The sequence below is a fragment of the Mercenaria mercenaria genome, chromosome 1, assembly GCF_021730395.1.
Source record: "Mercenaria mercenaria strain notata chromosome 1, MADL_Memer_1, whole genome shotgun sequence".
NCBI classification, from domain to species: Eukaryota; Metazoa; Mollusca; class Bivalvia; order Venerida; family Veneridae; genus Mercenaria; species Mercenaria mercenaria.
In genome coordinates, this window is record NC_069361.1 from 73,942,238 (window position 1) to 73,961,648 (window position 19,411).

The following is a 19,411-nucleotide window of genomic DNA, read 5'->3' on the forward strand; positions in this document are numbered from 1 at the left end:
GAGCAATAAGCATCCGCTAGTGACTATATACAGTAATAATAATTATTCTGTAGAAACCTTTTATATACCTACTACAGGCAATAAAGCCAAAAGGTTCCACGTTTTAATCATATGATCACGTTGACTGCGATCCCCACCCGAGTAATGTCATTTAGTTACTACAATTATTTATTCTATTAAATTTGAAGGTTATCTATTTTGAAAAGATATTGACACATTTTTGAATCTCAATTCCGCCCTGCTCATTCCCAAAACATTGGGCCAATCTGCTGAAAATAGATAACAGGATCATTTTTCGATTCGGATGTTATGGCTCAGTAACACAGTGCCAGTTAACATGGAATCTGATGACTTCGTCAAAGCATTCTCGTTATTGATTGAAAACCGTTTGTTGTACAATCATCAGAGCAATTGTCTGACCTGGTATGTACAAAACAATATAGTATGTCTGTGTTTCGAAAAGGGCTAAAAAAGAAACGATAAGTAGCTATGGTTGTGCTAATTCTGGTAGAAATGATTTCAAAAACTTTTGGTTGAAATAATGCCAGCATTGAAGAGTAGTGTAGCAAACACAACATTCATTAACAAGAACACCGCGGAGCATAAAAAACCCGACTGATCACCTACCACGAGCTTTGACTTAGAAACCTCAAAATTTGGATGGGTCCATGGTGAATGATCTTTTCTAAGTCACAGTTATTCTGGTCTTAACCCGAGCCATTGACATAATCTGTAGGTCCCATTCATCATCAATAAGCAATGTGGCCGACAAGCTCGAGAGTCATAGCTCAAGTCATGCAGAAAAGGTATTTGTACTTACCGTCATAGTGACCTTGACATTTAACCAACAACTAAAACCAATAGGAAACGTTCGAGGGTCGCAAATCAAATCGTGCTCAAAATATTGAGGAAATATTTTCTGTAGTAACTGATCCACTGATCATAAAATCAACACGGGTCACCATCTACCAATGAGCAATCTGCCAACGAAGTTTGATAATCTTAAATCAAGGCATTCTCATAATGTTTTTTTAATTAACAATTAGTGTGATCTTCATGTCTGACAATCCAGCTATCAATAGGGGTTATGTACTGCTCATGGGCAATGTACCTAGAGGATCTTAGATAAAAGCATTCTCAAGATAATGAGCAGAAACTTTTTTTGTACAAACAGTTAATGTGACCTTGACCTTTGACCTAAAAATCGATAGGGGTCATACAATGCCCACGAGCAATGTTCATGTCAAGTTTGAGAGTCAAAGCTTCTGCAGTTACTGAGCGGAAACAAGTTTTGCACTGTCACAGTTACTGAGCAAATGTAAATTTCTAACTTATTTACAAGCAGACAAGACTACCTCAAAAGACCTACAAACAGACTGACTACCCCTGCAAACACATGAAACATTCCTTCAGACATGTCAATGCACAGCTGGTACTGGCCACTGCCCACAAATTTGGTCATAATCCAACCAACAAGCAATTAAGAAGTATACAAAAAAGGCTTTTCTTATCCTTTCGGGTAGTTTATTTGGGAGAGTTTGGTCTCCCAAGAGGGACATGTATATCCCTTAGTTTCAAATTATTAAGTAAAATTTATCCAGGAATTAATATTTTTAAATAACATTTTAAGTAAAAAATAATGAATACAGTTCAAACTGTTGTTTTAAAAACAAATCAAAGTTGGTGCTTATTTAATTTACGTATATATCCAGAACAAAAGAGAACAGGATTAGGAATGACAACAACAACAACATCTTCACTTCAGTTCTTTTCCTTCTTCAGTACAAATTGGCACATTTAAAAGCTGTATACACAAACAAATAATTAAATCTAACCAATGAGGTAACAAATCGCTGTGATTGACAATTTTCTGGCTTAATTAATACTCAGTTAATATCAACAAAACAATCTTGACTAAAATGTTACATACACTCTACACAGATCTGCTTTGTAAATGTTATACAAAGGTTGCTCTGCTGTCAATAAATACCAAACAAATATTCTTAAAGGGGTATACCTCCATGCATACAGGCATCACATTATCAATCAATAAACAAAGATGACATAAATATATAAGCATAATCTTAAGTCAACATATTTTATATATTACAAGTGTAACATTAAATAAAAATAACTTGGTTCTATTTTACAGCAGTTTTTACTGTGTGACTAACACAGTAGAACTTTTCTTTGTATTTAAAAACTTACAAAAGTACTTTTTAAATAATATCGGTAATTACTGCCCTTAGAAGCCAAATCTCTCAGTTTCTACTATCTTAAATGAAACTACTTTCTAATTAAAAAAATCTATTACATCAACCTTAAGGTGTGATCTTGTCTGAAATGTTTTTAACCCCTAATGAAGTAATTTCTTGTAACAGAAAAAACATCAAAGGCAGGGACTAAGATCTAAGGAAGTTCAAACTCCTATTGATCCCGTATAAATCAAACTATTGATTAAAACAATATTTTACAGTGTGTGTTTCATCCAGGTAATAAAACTGATGAAATGATAAAATTAATAAATATTTGAACTTTAATAAGAGAAATAAACAATGTTCCACCTCATAAATCTTAACCCAGTAAAACAATAAAGCACTGGAGAAATACCGAATATGACAAAGCAAATTGTTTTGTGGTATGTAAAAAAATATTCATATTTCTTTGGGCAAGTCCATTAAAAATGTGTGAAAAAAGTACACTTCATAAAACTGACCTTTGGTTAAAACTTACTGAGATAAGGTGTCCCCTAATAATTCTCTAAAAAGGATGAAAACAACTGGGGCATTTTAAAATGAAAATGACAAATAAAATCAACTTTCTACATAGGATGATTTTGAAATGTTAAAGTGACCTTTGGTATAAGCATATACACATAAAAAATTAAATTATCATTGTATTTTTAAAACCCTTTTTCAAATAGTTCAAAATCATTATGTCCAACTTTTTTATTTCAAGTAAAAAAATATGGCCACTCCAAATTAGTCCCTTTGAAAATTTTCAAAAAAAAACATGGAGCAAATCAATCCCCCCCACCCCCCACCCCCACTCCCAAATTTTGACTTTTGTCAGACCAATACATTTTCATGTGGCGAGCAGGATATTTTTCATATTTCTTATACATGTAGTACTACATATTTTTACTACTTTCATGAAATACTTCCAAACAATACCACTGTGCAGCATAAATAAGTACAGTCTGTAAAAATCTACACATGTACATATTTCACATAATACATATTTTTCAATGTTTAAATGTTCAGATTAAATGCATGGAATCTGCTGAAATTACATTTGTCCTTAAAAATCATAAGCTGAAATGGTCTTGCTTATTGTACGAATGATACAGATCATTTGTGAGTTTCAGCCATTTTTATTGACTCTGAATTTTTGCATTTCCTGGTAAATATAAAGAAAATACTGACTGAAACTCACAAATACTTACTTACAAACACCATGGAGTACTTTGTTACACTTGGACAAGAGCTACTTGTAAAACACCTATGACTGCCATGATGGCCTGTGCCATTTTCAGTTCAGAGATCATTATGGCCTTGACCTTTGAGTCAAATATGATAGGGGTCAACTACTGACCACAAGCAACCATCCTATGAAGATTGTGGACTTCAGGCTAAAGTATTATTTAGTTATTAAGTGGAAACCACCATGACCTTGACATTTGACCTACTGATCCCAAAATAATGCAGGTCATCTACTAGCCACAGGCCTATGAAGTTTGAAGGAATAGGCCAAAGGGTTCTTAAATTACCGAGTAGAAACCACTTTCAGTCTTGAGGTCATTGTGATCTTGACCTTTGACCTACTGACCACCAAAATAATAGGCCTCATCTATAAACCACAGGTAATCATCCTATAAAGTTTGAGGACTGTATGCCAAAGTATTCTAAGTTAATGAGCAGAAACAATTTTCAGATGCGTGGACATTGCAACCATAAAACAGTAAGAGTTATCTACTGACCAATGGCAATCATCCTATGAAGTTTAGCTACACTCATAGACATTTATAATCAGTCACCTATAATTTTCATATATTTCTTTAGGAATACCCTGAAAATAAAACAATAATGTATACCATGAATTTATTCAATATCTTAATAACAATATCGGCAGTTTCATTTCATTAGAACATTTGAGATTTGGTAACAACAACAGTTTGAATAACAACACCCACACTTTCCAAAGTCACACTTCCAATCAATATATCATATGCCCGCTACTCGCATTAATAACTGCCTAAAAACGGCTACGCATCGAAATGATATATCTCTGAATGACGCCTTGTGCGATATTCTGCCACTTGTTAATGGCGTCATTTTCAAGATCATGTAGACTCAATTGCTGTGGCAAATGCTGAATTCTTCTTTTGAGCAACTCCTAAATGATATTAATTTGACAAAGAGAAAGTGTGACTTTCAAAAGTGTGGGTGTTGTTATTCAAACTGTAGTTGTTACCAAGACTCAAATGTTCTAATGAAATAAAACAGCCCATATTGTTATTAAGATATTGAATAAATTGATTGTATACTTTAGTTTTATTTTCAGCATATTCTGAGAGAAATATATGAAAATTATAGGTGACCGATTATAAATGTCTATGAGTGTATAGGCCAACAGGTACTTCAGTCACTAAGCAGAAAACTTTTTCAGTCTAGATGTCACTGTGACCTTGACCTTTGGCCTACTAAACCCCAAAATATTACAGATCATCTACTGTCCAAAGACATGCTACCTTTGTGAAACCAAACACTCTCTAGTTATTGATTGGAAACTAAACGTTTTTTCTAATGGAAGGACAGACTGACAATGAGCGAAACAATACAATATCCTTCTTTGGAGGGTGGGAGGGGGTACAGGCAGGGTTGTTGAAGGAGGGAGGGGGGACATAAAACTATTCTACTACACAACATATTTTATACCTAAACATGCCATTTTGTCAAAAGCAACAGCAAGGATTCTGCTCTTACTGATTGAATTCAAAGTCAAATCTGCAAGTACACTACTTTAATCCTGTAAAAGTTCACATCTTTTGAATGTATACCGCCTATGTTAAATACAATGCAGAATTTCATCAGCCCATTTTGCCAAAGTAAATCATTCTGCTCTCACTGATGAAATTCAACTTAAATATTCAAGTGCACTTCATCTTTCCAAACAAATATTTTCATAAGTTATTTATTACTTTAGGATACATTTTTCGAGAAATCTCGAGACAGAGATTCAGTTATGCTGGCAGACTGACAAATCTGAATGTTTTTTGGGTTTTCTTTTGTAAACAACAAGTGATGGGAAAATGATTCATTCAAAGTCAACTACTCTAACCATTCGGCCACATTCTTGACATTCTCCGATAGCGACATTTTTCCAAACAGTATACATTTATACTTCTTTGGTGACAAGTCTATCTATAGGAAGTAATCATTTCTTAAAATTATAACATCTAACTACTGATTCTACTTAACAATGTGTTCTGAAAGAATCTGGAAAGGGTATGACTAGAGTATCCAGATTTTTCAAGTACAAGTGAGCTGCTTCAAAATCTGATAATGCCCAAACCCTGGCAGATGGCCATATTTTTAACAGATTTGAGCCGTGCCATGAGAAAACCAACATAATGGGTTTGCGACCAGCATGGATCCAGACCAGCCTGCGCATCCGCGCAGTCTGGTCAGGATCCATGCTGTTCGCTAACAGTTTCTCTAATGGCAATAGACTTTGAAAGCGAACAGCATGGATCCTGACCAGACTGCGCAGATGCGCAGGCTGGTCTGGATCCATGCTGGTCGCAAACCCACTATGTTGGTTTTCTCATGGCACGGCTCATTTGGTAATATTATATATAATGTTAAAACCTGTTTACTGATCATTTTGTTTACTACTGATGAGATACACATAAAAAAGATCTCCATTTTTTTTCTGTACATGTGAGTGGGTGAACTTGTTTTTCAAAGATTAAATATCCGTTGATGTCATTTTGAATAATTACATAACATAAATTTTGATGCTTGAATTTTTATGTGACCTGTTCATACAGTCATACTGTAGATATTTATTTGATTCCACTCATAAAAATATTTCATATATGGTGTTCATCTGAAGGAAGATATTTTGATTTCACATGCAAAGCAAATACATTTTCAATTTATGTTACATCTTTTCAATGGTTTTTACCTAATTTTAACCATTTTATAGTTCTGTATAAGTAAAATAAATATACTATAATTTTGTGGGCATGAAATTTCGTGGTTTTGGTCAAAACGGCAATTTCGTGGGGATATGAATTCGTGGATTTCAACTTTTGAACATAAAAATGACTGGGAATTTTTCTTGTTTATTGGGATTAAATTTAGTGGATTGACTCAACCACGAAATCCACGAAAATTAGTCCCCAACGAATATTAATGATTTCACAGTATTTGAAATCTTTCACTGTAAATCACTAAAGCAATACGTTTCACTCTAATATTTCAATATAACTCACAGAAAAACATTGTACTAATAAAGAGTTATCACAGACAATATTCAATTATTATGAGTGCAAATACCAGTAAGTGAATTTACATTGGTTTTTCTAGAAACAGAGAACAGTACAACAGCCAGTATCACAGATCCTGTCCTGACTGGCCCTAGAACTAAAGCTCTTATACCATACGCCGCAGGAAACTCAGATAGCGCTATGTAAGTTTGGAAAACGAGGAGAGCTATAAAAGGGAAGTAAATATGTCTTGCTCTATGACATAAACTTTTTCTCCTGTGACCTCCTTGTGAGTATTGAAGCTGGTAGCCTAAGTACAGTGTCAGCGGAATGTTGAATGTAATCACCTGAAATAAAAAATTTCAATGAAAAATAATTCCAAGTAATGTGTAGAAAAAACTTAGCCTCTTTTCTCTAACTATATGTAACTTTTTAGGGGCACATATGACATGATGAATTACTCAGAAACAACTGGTATTTTTTATATAATATGCACTTACATTAATCTGAGGGTAAAAATTCAAAACTTTCTCCATCAGAAATTCATGTATTTCAAACAGTATACTGACAGTTTATCAAAAAGCTGAAAGTAACTTCCAGTTATTTAACATTCATTGAAGTACTGGTGTTGTGAACCATAACAACTTATTATGACTGAATATAAAGAATATGTCTGAAACTTTAATAATAGGTTTCGCAAAGTATACTATAAGAGGGAAAACAGAGCAAGAATGTAAAGTACTACGCTGCATATTAATAGAAGCCTAACAACTAATGTGACCATAGTACAGTACAAAAGAAAATTGAAGAAAACTATTTATATCATTTTATAACAATATTAATACACAAATTCACATACTTAAATATTTATGCCAAACAAATACAGAAAAGACTGGGGATCTATAGACATGTAAGCAGCAAACAAGATTCTTGATGAACTGCTCAAGTGCAGGCATAGAAGTATAATTTTTTCTTGCTACATTACTGTACCAAAAAATAATTGTAAAACCATCAGTCATACAACATAGCAACTGTGCAAAACAGTTGGTAATGTAAGGTCCAGAATTGATAAACCATTGAATAACTTAATAACAATGAAATTTTAATTAGATGTCTAACAGTGTACAATACAAAGAAACCATATGCCATAAAACAGCAGTATGTGTACACTACTTCTCAAGGGTAACAACAAATCAAAGACAAATCAATCTTCATTATCAATACGGACAAACTCAAAAAATGTGAAGGGTAGGTATAATAAAAATTCAAAAGGTAACTAGAGCTGCTTTTGAGAAAAAAGCATGTCTCCCACAACTGCGTAATCATCTGAATAGTAAGTCTGTCTTCGTATACTGTTTACTCACAGAAAATATACCTTTGATAGCATAGGAGTAAGTTTTGGAGTAAATGGCCTTTGATTATGTATCTGAGTCAACCATGCACCAAGACCTGTATCACTGGCATCAGTATTTTCGGTAATTCAAGGGCCATAATTCCGAAGTGCCTGGGCCGATTTGGCTAGTTATCGAACTTGGCCGAGGACTTATTGTCAAACACATTTTGTTTTAAGTTTGGTGAAGATTGGATAAGAACTGTTCGACTTAAAGTGCGGACAAGATTTTTGACATACTGACAGACAGACACACACAGAGACAGGATTAAATCAATATGTCTCCCACACCAATGTGTGGTGGGAGACATAATTAGGCTATCTGCTATGCTCACTAAAGTATAAGACTTCTCATTACAATGATACAGGTTCGAATCCCGTGCAAGGCATGTGTTCTCATTGATGACTGACTGAAAACCTTACGTATAACGTCATACATCCTCCTCCTCTGATTTATGTTGGAAGCTTTCAGTTACTTGTGAACAACAAATTAGTACAAGTAAGACAACCAGAAACACTAGTTAGGTTACTTAACTGTTTGTATAACTGTAATACTGTTGAGAAACAGTGCTGACCCCAAAAATGATAAAATATCTACTGAAATGCATTACCTGGAATAATCCATAGAAATAAGTTAGACAGACAGGAAGATAGCTGCCATTGACATACATTCCCCAAACAAACACAACACCAATATGACCTTCTAATATCTCACCAACCAGCCATGGTCCTGCAGTTAAAATTTTCGTTCATATATAATAAAAATACAACACCAACATGATCTTCTAATATCTCAACAACCAACATTCATTACACAAACATTAAATCAATATGACTTATTCTTGCATACAGACTGGGACTTCTGGTGATTTCATTGGTGCTGGAAAACTCCATCTTACATCCCGAAGGTGTAAGATGACTCTCGTGCTGTAAATGATGTACATGTTGTATAACAAACTACATCTGTAGACAAGATTTGTGTAGTAATAATTAATGTTACTATAAGAAAAAAGTGCTATTAGAAAATCACTTGACGTTTGAATTTATTTTTACTATTATCAGTTGCATATGGCATGCAAGAAAAAGATTCAAACACTGGTGGTAGGTGCAGATGGAAATATCCGGCTCTCGGGTAACTGTTTAAGCGGTAACTTGACAGAGCCTCGTTACTGCAAAAAACAGTTACCCTCGAGCCGGATATTCCCATCTGCACCTACCACCAGTGAAAGAATCTTAAAATATCTCACCTACCAGCCATGGTCCTGCAATTATAAGATTCATTCATTTATTCATTCATAATACAAACACAATAAAAATATTACCATCTAATATCTCACCAGCCAGTCATGGAACTGCAATATCTCTGCAGGCATACTGTCCTTACCCAACCTAACAATCTACTATGCTCTCCAACAAGCTGTAAATCTTGATCTTTTTTAATTTAGAACCAAACAAACCTTTAAACAGTCTAAAACTTGATATAAATAAAATATACCTACCAAATGCAACATATAACATTGCCCCTATAAGACTGTAGAACAGCTTGGTTGTCTTGGTAACCAACCACATTCTGTGTAGCCAGCTGTTGTATAACTTCAACAAACTATTGAATATTCCTCCATGGACTGAAATCACACAAAGGATGTACTGCATAGAAACATTAACATGCCATACTTTTGTCTGAACACATGTGTAACAATGATGTTCAACTCTCATCTGATTTTCAAACTTATCTTTTGAAGTTTAGTGGATCTATTTGTTTCGTTTGGGTTTAAGTCACAATCAGAGATTTATGTCATACATGTACTATAAATTCCTAAGGAAAATCCTGGATGGCCTTTCAGGCATTATTCATTAAGCTATACAAGAAGGAACCTTCTGTATTAAAGCTGGGTGACTTCCCCAAAGGAAAGAAGTCTACTCTCCAAGCAAGGTTTTTAACCCATAGTGTTGACTGGCAATTGATTCAGTCAGCAACCTTAATGACTGCTATGAAAGACCCTGAGAAAGTTAAATTAGGTAAGATTAAGTTGTTGCTTTCAAGTCACACTGTCATTTAGGCAATATATGACAACTTTTCAGCTTTGATGGTGGAGAATGACACCAGGTGACCCTCTACGCATCTTTTGTCAGGCACTGAAGAGTACTTTGGTAGAACCATAGACCTTCATTGAGTTGGCTAGAAAATTTCCTCACAAACGTAGAATTAACAAAATGCTTATCCTTTCTATTAACTAACATAATTTTATACAGTTTATCCTTTACAACATAAATAACAGTAACAGCCAGAAAAAATACGTAAAACTTACGTGTAAACAGATGAGATCTAATATTATTGCACTTTCTTAACAATACCATTACAAACACATACACAGTCACAACAAAGTAGAAAACCACATGAACCTGAAATATATGAGATTTCTTGCAATTGCTAGACAACATGGGAACAAATTTGTGCCTCTAAGTATTATTTATGTATACATAATTCATAGTGAAATACATCACTCATTGTTCCTGTTTAATGAAAACTGTACTGTACTTCAGGTATGGCTGGGAGAAACACTGACCTTCATTAAGCCAACTTCCTCACATGAAGAATTCTATGTAGCCAAAGCAAGGTTCTAAACCCACACTGGTGAGGGGCAAGTGACTCAAAGTAAGCGACCTTAACTGCTTGGCCATGGAGGCTCCCAAATTAATATATGAATACAACATGAATCCAAAAACAAAAGCAAGGTTCATTATCACAAACGGCAAACAATATGGAGCTACTTTAGATACTGTGTCATGCGCATAACAGGACCAATGAATAAGAATTCATTTCTTTTTTGTTATCCTGTAGTGGCATACATGGTTGCGAGTAGTATGTCTAAGATTGTGTTCATATGTACATTATATGCATTGATTGTCATTTGTTACGTATTGCATGTAGACATTGTGCAAATAAAACATACTTACACTTCCGTAGGACAGAAGATGATCAGTATGCAAATCAGTATTTTTATCAACTCTATGTATATCAAAGGCAATGCATCTAGTCTTTCATTTCTTTCAGAACAAGGACCTAATAATGAGTGAATTAGTTTTCTGTATTTTCTAATCCAATCTTACTCTCTACAAGCAAAGATAAAAACAAAGAACAACATACTAGTGTAGCAATATCCATCATCAGTATAAATCTCCCTTTGAATGGAAGTAATGGACTGGTCCCATCTAGAGAAAATGTCTGTTCTGTAACATGACGACCATTCACAGAATCCTACAATACACAAGGTTTATGTGTAACTGTCACATCTTTGGTTAACCCTCTAGTGTGCAGTAACTGGCATAATTGTTATTCTCTAAAAGAATAAATTATATGAGCCATGCCATAAGAAAATCAGCATGCGCAGTCTGGTCAGGATCCATGCTGTTTGCTAACAGTTTCTCTAATGGCAATAGGCTTTGAAAGCAAACAGCATGGATCCTGACCAGACTGTGCGGATGCACAGGCTGGTCTGGATCCATGCTGGTCGCAAAACCACTATGTTGGTTTTTTCATGGCGCGGCTCATATATACTACTTACATTACTGCAAGCCCATCCAAACTCTTCACAACTACACATGTAGCAGCAATATTTTCAAAGAATACATACTGAGACTAATTTCATTATGTGTGGGTGTTTCTTTTTTCCATATCTTGTACTCTGTTCAAAACATTGGTAACTATTGGGTAGAGCAGTTACCTGCTTAAATGATGCAATTTTCCTGGATGTCAGTGGACATGACGACTATAGAGGCATAATGTACTTAGTTTTAATGATTTTAATTTTCGATCATTTGTGATTTGTAGATATTTTGTTCATTACTGTAATAAATATCTGCACATTTATTTAAATTACAAACAAAACAAGCAGTATTTACCTGAACAACAACTCTGATAGAGTGTACACCTCCAGACAGGAGTGACGGTTGCCATGGTAACACATACAGTGGACCTTCAACATGTTTAGCTTTACCCTGATGTTTACTATCTACATATACCTCAATATTGTTTACATTACCATTAGTAAACACCAGTATTCTGTCAATAAAAACAATATCTAGTACTTTGCTGGGCCATGAAAGAATTTTGCATTGAAAATTTTGAGCTCATAGAACTAAATGGGGCTAACACCTTTGTAATACATAAGACATACGCCCTTGGTTTATTATTCCAACTTTTTATCAAGCATCATGTATAAATATGAATTAAAGTTATCTTGACATTACTTTAAAGAAATCATACATTCACATTCATTTCTATTACATGACTCCTTAAATAGAATCATTAGTCCACAGTTTGTGCTATATGCCCGGTGACAAGCGCAAATAAACCAGTATATATTTTTTCAATTTGAGAAAATTTCAATGCAACTAAAGTCTGTGAACTTAAATGATCATTTTTAAAACTGAAAATTCAAACAAATCATCTATATGCAGCATTTATATAAACAGACAAATATACCTTACCTTATATGTGTAGATTTTTCTATCAGATATAAGGGCTCATGAAGTGGTGCTATCAGTGAAGCTTCTTTAGGATTGGTTACCATGACAACAGGCCATCTGTCCTTGACAGCATCAACAATCGACAACATATCATGGTCCACTGCCAATACTCGATATCTATTCAAATGAAAGGCAGTACATGTACTTCACAGAAAACTTCTGTATTTAGAACAAGTCTCTACATATACAGCAACCCCAAACAAATTTCTGCCGAAGGAATTTCGCTTTCAACTGGGTAAGAGGTTCCCAAAACAGAAGACTTAGGCTACCACAACAACATAGGTTCACTCAAGTCAGCTGTTCTGTCGAACACGACAACGGTAAAACAGACAGGGATAAGAAAGTATTGAGGCCAAAAATTTGTGTTACAGAATCAGCTGGTTAGAGTTATTGCTGAATTAATGCACCTGCATTTTGCATTACCAATTTGTCAGAGAAAATAAAGACATTTTGTCGAAAATCAAGGCCATATGACTCTGCAATATCTCAGTATGACGACTCCTAAGCATCTTTATCAAACTATGTAGGGTGTCTAATTAAGATGACATGGAAACATAATCTGCAATAACCATACACTGATGCAGTTAAAAAACATGAAACTGACATGAACTTACATTCTTGCATCTCTCCAGTCTCCAAGTTCAAGCTCCAGCATTCCAGTCTTGTGTCTTGCATACATGTTAGGTACCAGTCCAGCCAGTGTATGTAAATGTCCGCATAAATATGCTGTTACATTTCTGAATGACAATATTAACAATAAACACCTCAAACTTATATACAAATATATCTGTAATAAGTTGTTTTTTTCAGTTGTTCTATACATGTTATATGTCAGAATTGCAACCACAATTTATGCTTAATAGTTGTACAGCAAATTTTGGATGCATATATCTCAATAACTTTACTCTATATTTTCAGCTTCAGTCTGATGCAATATGCATATTATCTTCCAATTTTGTTCTTAGTAGCAATTAAGCTATACTTGTTCTACAATATTTTACCAACTTTTGGTCACATGTAAACAACTGATTCTACAATATGTTAACTCGTACTTGGCACCACACATATATATCAAATGATTAACTTGGGTGTGAAGCTAAACTATCTTACAGAACTGCAACAGTTCCTGGAAATATATGTTGCCATTTAATCTATGCATATTAAAACATTTCTCTACTATATTCTAACACAGCTGCAGAGTTACCTACCTTAGAATATATCTGATGTTATTACCAGTCTGTGTTGCCACCAAAGAACTTGGATAATGTCCAAATGCTATTGTCATGTTGCTTGTACGACTTTCATTCAAATAACTTTCAATAACCTTCTCTCCATCCTGAAATATGTTCATAATGGCCTGTTCAGTTAAAAGTTACTGCAAAATGTTTTTGGCAGGGAACTTTGTGCTTTATGCATAAATGGCTATTTTGAGGGGACTGGATAAAATAAATGAGATTTTTAACTCGCCACCTTTTTATGATGTATTGTCAAAATATAATGCCCATCTTACTCCCAAATTTGTATGTTAATGTGTAAAACTTGCTTTTAATGATGTCGAGTATAGATCACATTAACCTCTATGTAAATACTTACAGATTTTATATATCCAAAGAAATTAAAAGGACGTTTTGGCCCTGGATTTGGACTAGCATCTACAGCAACGAAAGAATATTTGCCAAACTTCTCTTCATGGTGATATACATAAGAACTTCCATGGTCCATTCCCTGTGATGAATACTTTCTGAAAGTATCAAAAAAAAAAAAGTTTAGTTGTACTTCACTCACCTAACATTCTGATTACTTATAAATACAAATGGGTTTTCTTATGAAACTCAAAACTGTATCCATTAAGAAGTTTATTATAAAATGAAGACTGAAAAAGGAAGTTAAATGTTTAATACTTAATTCTAAAACATTTAAAGGACCTAATAGGAGTTACAGTTACTACCACGCTGGATCAGAGTCCTGATACTGAAATCTGTTAAAAATGTTTTTTTTATACATTAGTCTTTTGTTTGTTTCACAGACTAATTAAGCCACACCTACAGTGGTTAGGTCATATGTCAGTGATGCAGGAAATCCCTTAGTGACCATCCAGGTATTATTTTGGGCACCACTGACCTTCCACAAGCCACCTTAACAGCTTCTTAACCCTAACCCTGCTAAATTTCTATAATGAACTTGTCCATCTTTCAATTTGGACAGTACCATTAACTGTTAATCATGATCTGCACTGGTCGCAAAGGCAGAATCAATCACATTCAGCATGATAAGGGTTAATACAGAAAATTTCATTAGTCAAAGCCCCCTGATAGGTTCTAACTCACGGCAGTGAGAAGCAAGTGAAAGACCTTCATATTTAATTTTGCCATTTAAGTAAAATTCTGGAACTGTATTATCTTACTTCCGAGTTGTGAAACAGATGTAATAATGAAACAACAGATGTAATAATGAAACAGATGTAATAATGAAGCAGATGTAATAATGAAACAGATGTTAAATAATGAAACAGACATAACTGTATGAAACAGACATAACAATGAGACAGATGCAACTGAGAAACATTTTAATTTTTCCAGAAAAAAAATTACATGAAAACAACAACCTTGAACTAGAAGTTAATTTCTCCAAGAACTTGCAATCTAGTACTCACCTAAATAAATTGTCTCTATGATCTAAATCAGGTGTGTCAAAAGAATCTGTAATTAAAAGAATTAAACAAATATGTTTGACAGCAGTGATTTTAAATGTAACATATGTAATTACAGTGTCTTGCACAAAACATTCACTTTCCAAAAATAATTACTAGCTGTAATGCATTCTACATATTAAATTAATTTCATTGTAACTTAAGTACACTTTAAATACAGTACAATCATGTAGTTGAATTTACCATGGTTGCCTCGCAAGTCAAGCCATGTTTTAACAATTTCCTGACAATGTTTGACAGTGTCATGGTATGTTTGCCACTCATCTACAAATTGCTTGGACCTTTTCAAATCATAAAACTTTGCATCTGTCAGATCACCTGCAACAAATTAAGGTACATTAATATCAATAAATCAATACTTAATACATATGTAAAGCAAATTGATACCTTCTTAAATGACAGTGATATAAAATGGAAATCTCCTGCACATATTGTTGTACATTCAATATTGTTAACAGCCATATTAGACTGGCTCCCTTCCTTATATTTGTTCTAGTTACATAATATAAAGGGAAGTAACTCCAGCTGGTTTTTTCTACATTGACATTTTTTACTGCCCCAGACTCCAAACATAGGGAGCTGTATGGTTCAACCATCAGATGAAATTGTGCTATTTTAGAGGTTTAAAGTCTTCTTATAAAATGATTGCTGTATTTATATAAAAAAAAAAAAACATGCAGCCAGGAAGCCAGACTAACAACCATATATATAAAGATAATTTAGACAGTCAACATCTATACTGGCATTCTGAAAATATTAATATAAATAATATAGAAAGTTCATCAATCTATGACAGCTGGCTTCAAAGCCAAACACAGGGATGTGACTTACTGAAACATCAGTTAATTTCATTGGTATAATATTGTGGTTTCTGCAAAAACTGGGGACATAAGTTTTCAGATTTCAAATTTAAGATTCTTAAATGAATGCTATAGATATATTTAGACACTGAAATTAGACAATCTGTATTCAGATGCTACTGGTGACAAAATCCACAAAAACGTTACTTAGTATGTTTTCCTATGTTTTTCATATACACCTTGCTTGTTTATTTTGGGTGAACAACATTCAATAGCTGAGTGCTTCAAAATATTATTTCTAGTATAAGTAGTAATACACTATTAGAAATTTGAACAAGAGGGCCATGAAGGCCCTGTATTGCTCGCCTGACCTATTGACCTAAAGATCATCAAGATTAACATTCTGACCAAGTTTCTTTAAGATATGTTCATAAATGTGGCCTCTAAAGTGTTAACTAGCTTTTCCTTTGATTTGACACGGTGACCTAGTTTTTGACCCCACATGACCCAGATTCAAACTTGACCTAAAGATCATCAACATTAACATTCTGACTAAGTTTCATGATGATACAGTCATAAATGTGGCCTCTAGAGTGTTAACAAGCTTTTTTTTTATTTGACCTAGTTACCTAGTTTTTTATCCAACCTGGCCCAGATTTGAACGTTATCTATACATCATCAAGATTAACATTCTGACCATGTTTCATTAAAATAGGATCATAAATGTGGCCTCTACAGTGTTAACTAGCTCTTCCTTTGATTTGACCTGGTGACCTAGTTTTTGATTCTACATGACCAAGATTCAAACTGGACCTTGAGATCATCAACATTAACATCCTGACCAAGTTTCTTTAAGATATGTTCATAAATGTGGCCTCTAAAGTGTTAACAAGCTTTTTTTTTATTTGACCTAGTTACCTAGTTTTTTATCCAACCTGGCCCAGATTTGAACGTTATCTGACCAAGTTTCATTAAAATAGGATCATAAATGTGGCCTCTACAGTGTTAACAAGCTTTTCCTTTGATTTGACCTGGTGACCTAGTTTTTGACCCCTGATGACCCAATATCAAACTCATCCAAGATTTTATTGAGGGTAACATTCTGACCAAGTTTCATTAAGATTGGGCCAAAATTGTGACCTCTAGAGTGTTAATAAGCTTTTCCTTTGATTTGACCTGATGACCTAGTTTTTAACCACAGATGACCCGATATCAATCTCATCCAAGATTTTACTGAGGGTAACATTCTAATCAAGTTTCATTAAGATTGGGCCAAAATTGTGACCTCTAGAGTGTTAACAAGCTTTTCCTTTGATTTGAACTGGTGACCTAGTTTTTGACCCCAGATGACCCAATATCGAACTCATCCAAGATTTTATAGAGAGTAACATTCTGACCAAGTTTCATTAAGATTGGGCCATAATTGTAACCTCTAGAGCGTTAACAGTCATGTTGACGACGACAGACGGACGGACGACAGACACAGGGCGATCACAAAAGCTCATCTTTGAGCACTCCATGCTCAGGTGAGCTAAAAATGGAACTGTTGAGTAAAGAATTTAAATGACAATGAACTTAAAAAGAAAACTGTACAATTACAAATATTAAAGGATGCTATAATCAACAAAAATGTTCAGTTGAGACAATTCAGGTAATATGCAAAAGCCTAATATCTATAACTATTAACTTAATGACATGCATTTAAGGATGAATAAATGCATATATAGTAACATACCACTAGCTAAAACTAGTCTTGGTTTGATTACAGTCAAATGTGTATCACAAAACTTCCTCAAGTCTGGTGCTCTATCAAAGCTTCTGTATCGACTAACATGGATATCTGTCACCTAAATATACAAAAGATTAAAACTGTTCACAATCATCCCTTGTATGCTGTCAGTAAAGCTACTAGGTACTTCAAATTTATCCCTACCCTCAAATGTCAATAAGAGTCCTTGACAACCATCTCAAAGCCTAGGCTATTTAAACATATTATCCACACATCTAAGACTTCTATGGAGGTAACTGCAATAAAGCAGCATTTACCACTGTTAGAGCAGCATTACACTAGCTCTTTCTTACTAATCTTAGGACTGTTGCTCTTTATTCTTAAACATTAGACAGGTAGAAGCAGTGCTGCTCTGTAAATCTTCTACAGCTTGAATTGCATGATTATGGTTTTGCACCTAATATAATATAAGTCGCAAGGTCTTAAACATTAGACATGCAGAAGTAGTGCCGAAGAACAAGGGGTGGTTTGGAAGGGGTTAGGCATAAACGGTTTCAACTCTTCTTAAAATAGGGTTGCTCAAATGATCTTAAGAGCTTATGCTCATTATTTTGTGATTTTTTTTTCAAGTGTTTGTAAGACGCCAATGAATACAGTATATTTTATGTAAAAATAGGCGTTTAATCAAATAAAACAGTTTTTTCAAGTTTCTCTAGCTTTCTCATTGTTTCACAAGGTGAAGGTACTACAGAATGTTAGCTACAGTTAGCAATTACTCATAGATTACTGACTTGCTTGAAGAAATTTCTGATGCAACACCAAATTGTTCACCAATGTAAATATAATTATCTTTCATTTTTCCCATAAATTTTAAAATCAGTTTGTGAAAAATTTTGCTAAATATTAGAGTAAAAATGACATCAATCATTTCGTGTAATTTTTATTTAAAGAAGGAACTGACACGAATGAGTCAATGACAGAGACATGTGACAACAAACCTGAACAAACCAAAACAGTCTTTCCATTCCTCCTCCTGGGACAATGTTTTGATATGGAATATAATTGCCTTTTCTATCTTCAATGTCATTTTGAATGGTGTAAGAAATAAAGCCTAGCAAACACAGAGAAATCGTAACAAAAATAATATATGCCAGAACTTTCATTTTTCCACCCAAGCGTCTGCTTTGTTGACAGAGTACATTCCCTTGTTTGATCTGACTCGTCGGACGACTGGCCACATAAGGTTATAATGCAGTAATTCGGTCCAAAATGTGCTTCCGTGGTGTAGTCGAAAGAAGTCCCTAATAAATAGATCCTAATTTTTCCATTTTTCGCGCATTTGCGCGTAAATCGGGGGCCAAATGGGCATTATTTCACTCGTGGAATGAATTTTACATAAAATAGGACACGTTTCATGCTAATACTTGCATGTTTTCGAGTTGTTTACTTGAAAACGAAAGTAGGGTGTTTATTCTGCGGACCGCTTTCTGAAATGCGGCAATATGAGGGTACCTGACTTCAGTTGACTTGCATTTCACTGCATACTATTCAACACCCCTTTTTCTTTTCGTTTTCTTGAAGCAAATGTATGGATATCTTGTGGAAAATAGGTCTACGACGAAGTGAAAATCTAGAAACTGTAACAAAATTGGTCTGAAGTAGCTGAATTTTATATGAAACAAAGAACAATTTCTTTTATTGGTATATAGCCTATAAGAGCTGAAATAAGACTTTTCTCGAAACACATCACAATTAGTCT

General features: G+C 34.2%; 1 protein-coding gene across 1 annotated transcript; it reads right to left on the reverse strand.

The window, feature by feature from the left end:
* Positions 1–1,753: 1,753 nt before the first annotated feature.
* Positions 1,754–18,857, reverse strand: LOC123534009 (transmembrane protein 62-like). The gene is made up of 14 exons (XM_045316038.2): positions 18,651–18,857; positions 17,659–17,770; positions 15,307–15,441; positions 15,067–15,112; positions 14,007–14,154; positions 13,622–13,749; positions 13,028–13,150; positions 12,375–12,530; positions 11,787–11,946; positions 11,032–11,142; positions 10,193–10,286; positions 9,383–9,508; positions 8,495–8,613; positions 1,754–6,840 (listed from the first exon to the last, which is right to left on the reverse strand). The coding sequence occupies exons 1-14, from the start codon at positions 18,813–18,815 to the stop codon at positions 6,541–6,543; spliced, it is 1,923 nt and encodes a 640-aa protein (XP_045171973.2). The 5' UTR covers positions 18,816–18,857; the 3' UTR covers positions 1,754–6,540.
* Between the last annotated feature and the right edge of the window lie 554 nt (positions 18,858–19,411).